The 6,369-nt window shown below is 35.4% G+C and overlaps 1 protein-coding gene across 1 annotated transcript; it reads right to left on the bottom strand.

The window, feature by feature from the left end:
* Positions 1–4,638: 4,638 nt before the first annotated feature.
* LOC133186405 (uncharacterized) lies at positions 4,639–5,689 on the bottom strand. Its single transcript, XM_061321661.1, has 3 exons — positions 5,478–5,689; positions 5,150–5,309; positions 4,639–4,834 (listed from the first exon to the last, which is right to left on the bottom strand). Exons 1-3 carry the CDS (start codon positions 5,676–5,678, stop codon positions 4,647–4,649), a joined length of 549 nt encoding a protein of 182 aa, XP_061177645.1. The 5' UTR covers positions 5,679–5,689; the 3' UTR covers positions 4,639–4,646.
* Positions 5,690–6,369: the final 680 nt, after the last annotated feature.

The raw sequence follows: 6,369 nt of genomic DNA, 5'->3' as shown, positions 1-6,369 counted from the left end.
TATTGATAACAGATCTATAATTCCCGTGCGAATTCCCATAAATCAATAAAAACCAGCATGTTATTCAATTTCAAAATTATAAAAATCTTCAGACATATGTACTAACTTACATGCTCACTGCACACGACAATACATCAGACGAGGCAACGTGGATCTGCAATCTCGGAGTTGTTTGTGGCCTTCAAGTCCAAGCTTTCCTTTGGCTGATCAGAATGCCCCGGGCATAAATAACTATGATTTAAATTGTCATAACTGTCCCTGGGCTTCTGCAATGCTCGATAATATTCACAGTTTGTAAATTTTACAAAAACTACCCTCAGAGGGTTTTCTACGGGAAATGATCTGGACATGTTGACATTCGCTACCGAACTGCAAATTTTATGGCGATTGTCGCAAATCAAAGAAAAATTAACGAAAAATTTATTCATTTAAATAGAAAAAGATTCAACATTACTTAAACTAATAAATTATCTAATAGTTTTTCCTTCAGTGCAATTAAATATGAATTTTGCATTTTACGACTCGCATAATTTATGGAGACCCATTGACGACGTAAACAGGTCCAGCACAATCTCTTGATTTAGCTATATAGCTTGAAAAAGCTATATAGCTTTATTAAGCTATTCAAAATAGCTTGATAAAGCTATTTATGTGCAGTTTTTCAGAAAAATGTGTTTTGTAAGAAATAGACAAAAAATCGCAAGTATTTGACTATTCAAATATGTACAATGGGCTATCAAAACAACTACTGAAATCAAAGATAGTTCTAACACTGCAGCATTTGAATACTTTTAAGCAAAAGATGAATTTCCATTGTTTGAGTAACTGTACACCACCTTGTGTGCGTCGAGGCGTGGGTAAGTATGATTGCTTCTCATTGTACTGAATTATTACCAGTCAATTATCTTGTTGACCATAGTGGGCCTCTTTTATAATTTCAATGAAGAAGTAACTGTATCAATTGCTTTATATAGCCCCAAAACTTTTAGAACTTTGAGTACAAAGTCTCTTAAGGAGACGTAATTTGATGAGTGATTTTTACATGCATTATTTTCAGAAGAGTTCAAGGTTGAATATTATCACTGCACCAAGGTGCGACTTTTTGTGCATGCTGAGAAAATAACACATTTAAGAAAAAAGTGTGATAAAATAGCTAAATCAAGCTATTCTGAATAGCTTAATAAAGCTATATAGCTTTTTCAAGCTATATAGCTAAATCAAGAGATTGTGCCGGACCTGGTAAAATGCTGACAAGAATCCATCCTTAAAAGGGAGTTGGAAAGAAGTATGAAGTCTAACCTTGCCTGTTTCAAGGGATTAGATTTCCGCCATGTAAATCTTTTGTCATCAGAATGAAATCCTCTGTAAATATCTACTAAATTTTGTGTGCTTAATATCTCAAGTACTACTTGTCTTGTCCTAGGATTATTAACATGCAAATAATTAAAACAGTCCTAAACTGGATCTAATACTATGTTAAAATCTCAAACGATAATGACCTCATCATTTGATCTAGTAATCATATTAGATATATTGTCAAAAAATATTGGACAATCATCATTAGGTCCATATATAGTCATTAATGTAATTTTATATCTTCTATAGTAAATTAACCTCTAAAGTCAAGTAATTACCAGATATATCTAAAAACTGATCATGTACATTGAAAGAAAAAATATTATTAAACAAAATTGCAACTTCTCTTGAGTTTGGAATATAAGAACTAAAATAAACTTTATATCCCCACTCATTTCTAATGATTTGTTCAATTCAATCTGTAAAATGAGTGTCGATAAAACACAGAATATTGCGATTTTGTTGTCGGAAATATTGAAAGACATCCCTTCTTTTCTGTGCATTATTTAAACCTTGACAATTGACAGATATTATTTTAATTTCAGACATATGGATATATGTTTATTTTCAAATGTCGAAATTTTGCATGTTTTGTTAATTCCCTCAGTAAGCAAGAAAGTTAGCAAAGAAGAGTAAATAGAAAAACCAAGTATAGGAAAGATTAATTGATAATGTAGATTATTATTACGAAATTAAAGTAAACTAAAAATCAAATATTTAGATAAACTGCAGTGCCGTCATAATATGACAATATTATCTAGTTAGTGTTTACCCTCACTGTGTCACTGGAAAGAGGACAGGCTAACTAAACAAAGAACCATGCAATATATTTCTGTATAGTTACGGAAAAACAGATTTATAAGTTCCGGATTGCTGGTTTGATTTTTGAGCTCTATACAATATAAAGCACTAATTAAGATATACCTAATTCTCATCCAACCGATTTGCAATATCACTGACATGCTCTTCCATAAAACGGAAACGTTCCTGCTCAAGGAATTAAGGTACCACCATTCCATCGTGTAATCACTAAACCGATGTTGATTATTTCGTTGGATTGCATGTGCTTCAACAAGCGGCGACCTGCTCCATGTTCTCCTTCATCCCAGTAGCTTTCTTGAAACTTCCCTGAGTTGTCTATAATTCTATAAATTAAGATACGATGGTCTGCTTCCGCCGAAACAGGGTCAATACTCACTTTTTCATAAAGTTCTTTCACCTCCTCTATCGCGTGAATTTTTAGTCCAGTGGGAGAAATCTCTGAGTTCTTTATCCTTGTCGGTTCAGTATATACGATGTTAACATTATCCAGTGTCTCTGTTTCCTCTTGACTAATCTGTAGTGTGTCTGAGATTTCCAGCTTTGGAACAGGGTCCACATATCGCTGACCATTCGGCATAATCCCACGCCCCCTTTCAACTTTACATCTCATATTTTGTTTTCTCAAGGAGTCGGAAATTTCGTATACCCGCTTACGCTCCTCCAAAATTGACGCTGGCTCTTGAGCTGTACTGTATAATGGTACATCCACTTTATCTATCTTTTTCTGTTTTTGAGCGCGGAGAAGTTAATTCTTTTTTCCTGCCGTCCACCAATTTACCAGTGATGGATACCGGCCTTGAATTCACCGTTCCTCTCACGCTGTTTCTATGTATCCGGACGAACTTCACATCAACGCCAAGATTTTACCTCAAATTATTAGGAACGTGTTGATTCAGATTTTCTCCACCTGTATAACGCTAAATTATGAATCAAAATATTGTCACGCATTCATCGTAATCTCAAGTCTGTAATTTCGGACTCAATGTTCTGCATTTTGGGGTCCATATGTATGATCATTGCACGCATTAAGTCAAGTTCTTTGCATAATTGTGCATTCTCTGATCTCATATAGTATAATTCATCGCTGTTACTTTCGGATTGTTCTGCAACATACTTTAAAAAACCCGTTAGCTTAGTGTTTTGACCTTCGATCAATGACGCTATCCTCTCTAATTCACCAGCTACATTTTCATATTTCGGAACCTTTTTTCTTATTCCCTGCAACGTTTTCTGTACATTTTAAGACCATTTTCTATAGAGTCTACTTTATCTTCAGTAACTGGTCTTACTACTGATTCTTCTGCTGAACACTGTTTTATTAAGGATCTCATTTCTGTCTGCTCTAATTATGCTTGTGATAATAGGGTCTATTTCTGTATCAGAGTAGCCTCTCTTTGACAAGTGTTTCTTAAAGTCTTGTAGAATTATACTGAGAGTTGTAGTGTTATTGATATTTCTCATGTCTTATACATACACCCTTGAGAAAACCTTTGAATACCGCTGGGTTGTGAGCGCTTTCTCTGTGTAGATTCTGAAAATTGTTTGTTGGTTTAATGTATGATTTGATATCTAGTTTGTTGGATTCTTGAAATTTTCTTCCTTTATAGACTGCCCAGATAGCATGACTACGTTGGGACAATGTTGGTCCAATGTAACACACTTTGTTGGCCCAACGTTGGCAGCCAACGTTGGCGCAATGTCTAAGTGCACTGTGGCCCTTTGTTGGCCCAACATGTTGGGGCAATGTTGGGCCAACGCTGTAATGTATTTATGTAATCGTAGGGCCAACATTAGACCAACATAGTACATGGCATGTTACGGAAGGGCCAATGTTGGGCCAATATTGTAAAGTTAATATATATGAACGCAATGCCAACATTGGGCCAACATAGTATATGGCTTTATAAGTGAAGGGCCAACGTTGGGCCAACAGTAAACGGCTAGTTAAGTATAGGGCCAACATTGGGCCAACAATAAACGGCTAGGTAAGTGTAGGGCCAACAGTAAACGGCTAGGTAAGTGTAGGGCCAACGTTGGGCCAACAGTAAACGGCTGGGTAAGTGTAGGGCCAACACTGGGCCAACACAGTGGGAAAAAAGTTTAGCCTGATAACCCAATGCATGACCAACATTTGACTTACAAAGAATATAGAAATGTCATTTGAGGACTATCAGAGTATAATATATTTATGTCATCTACGACATGTTCCGCATTCTTCTAGTCAGTCAACTCCATTTTAGGTGTATTTCTGATTGACATTCAAAATAATCTTTCTTGAATAATATGATTTTTTTTCAGGGCAAACTGGACATCTCAGAAATTTTCTAATTAGAAAATATAAAATAACATCCACTTATTGGTTGCTGATTTTAATCTTTGATCTTTTGGTAATTTTAAATCTATTATAATTAATCAAGTGTCAAGCAATGATGCTTCATGTTAAAAAGTTTTCATTCCTTTTCTTTCATTCACTCCGAGTCATTTGCACTTTCTCCTTTTTCATTCTCTTTCCTCTTCTCTTCGTTCATCCTCTTCCTCTCTTCCCTTTTTTTTCGCCCCCCTTCTCGGTCACTGGCAAAGCGAAACCAATCTTTTATAATGGTACAAATTTCGCTGTCTGTCGCTGCAGCTGTTAGCCTGTTTTTTCGGACAGTCCCTAAAAGTAACAAATTTGTAGACATATAGTGATGGCATACTTAATCTTATAGGCTTCAAGTTCTTAAATCTCATGACAAATAAAAAGTTTACTGCACATTGTCTATATTACAGTAATGGACAGTATGTGGTCTACTGTTCATTTTGATCAATTAAGTTGTACACCTACAACTGAGAGGTGAAAAACAATATTTCCAGTTTTTTTAAAGGGGGCAAAATTAAAACTTATACATCTACATTTACTAAACAACTAAATAATTTTTTTCTGAGGGATGCTTTCACCCAATCAGAATAAAATAAATAAAATAATTCTTACTGGTAACTATATCCTTGATTCTAAGGGAGGAAAATGCAATTTTTCCTCCCTTCCCTTTCCAGTTGATGCGAATGGCAAGGTCATTGGCAAAAAGGTAAGATAAGAGTCTTCTGACAGTGGACTTTACATTTTCTCCACCGATTGTGCATAAATTCTTTACCTACAAGTATATGCCAAAGACATTCATTGTGTATATAACTTCAGTACATTTTTTTAAAACAAAATTTGCACTTGAAACATTTGATTACCCGTATATTGAACCAGATCTTCTTTTGTGTTTGAACAGTAATATAATAAAATCTTGGTTCACAAGCAGGGGGAAACTTACGAGTTGATTTGTAACTTCAACGTCTTCCAACTTCTCCTCCAATTTGTCCACATCATCCTTTATTTTTAGGGGGAAAATGTTAAATTGGTTGGGCTCTCCTTCCTCAACTGACTGGATCTCATCAGATTTCTTCAGAATCGCTTGCAAGAGTCTAGTGTTTTGGTGTACTTGTGCCTTGATGTGCTCAAGGCAAGTCAGCATTTTAACATCCATAGCTGCATAATGAGATCATAGCAAAAAGAATAAAGAAATGAAGATTAAAAAGGAACATAATACTATATTCAGATATCCTATTGTATCTTTGAAGTTTCCTCATAAGTATGTACCTGATGGCTGAGAGGGCTTTGATTTCTCAAACAGTGTTGTTGATGTTGATGGTCTTTCACTATCTGGCATTTTAGACTGTGGCTGATTTGGTGGCAAAATGTTTGTGTCCTCATCCTCAGAGATAGGCCATTCTGGAAAAGGAGGGAGTGGTGGTGGGATCCTTTGCTTTTGCTTCCCTTTCCTTGGGGACTTCCTTACTGCAACCTTTGGCTTTTTCTTACTTACTGGTTCATCATCTTCTGTCTCATTATCATCGCTTTCATAACGAGGGTTAACTCTGGATATGAAAAAGTTATCAACTGAATATAATTTAATACATTTATTTTGAGTGCTGCTCTAAGAAAAGACCAGTCATTTGAGCAAAGGTTAGATGACAAAAGCATCAGATCTTGCATGTACGTTTCCTTTTGGACAGATTTTCTGAGTAATATTAATCAAACTACCTTCTCGTTCTTTTTCTCAGCTGATTCTCTTCCTCTGCTTCTGTTTGCAGATCAGATGTTTCTTCTGCTATTGACAATTTTTCCCTAGCTTTCATGAAATCATCTGTAAATTATTGAATGCA

The sequence above is a fragment of the Saccostrea echinata genome, unplaced genomic scaffold (assembly GCF_033153115.1).
Source record: "Saccostrea echinata isolate AGI-Se365-2 ecotype Australia unplaced genomic scaffold, CSIRO_AGI_Sech_v1 ptg000013l, whole genome shotgun sequence".
In the NCBI taxonomy this organism is placed as follows: domain Eukaryota; kingdom Metazoa; phylum Mollusca; class Bivalvia; order Ostreida; family Ostreidae; genus Saccostrea; species Saccostrea echinata.
This window is presented reverse-complemented; position numbering and strand designations above follow the sequence as displayed.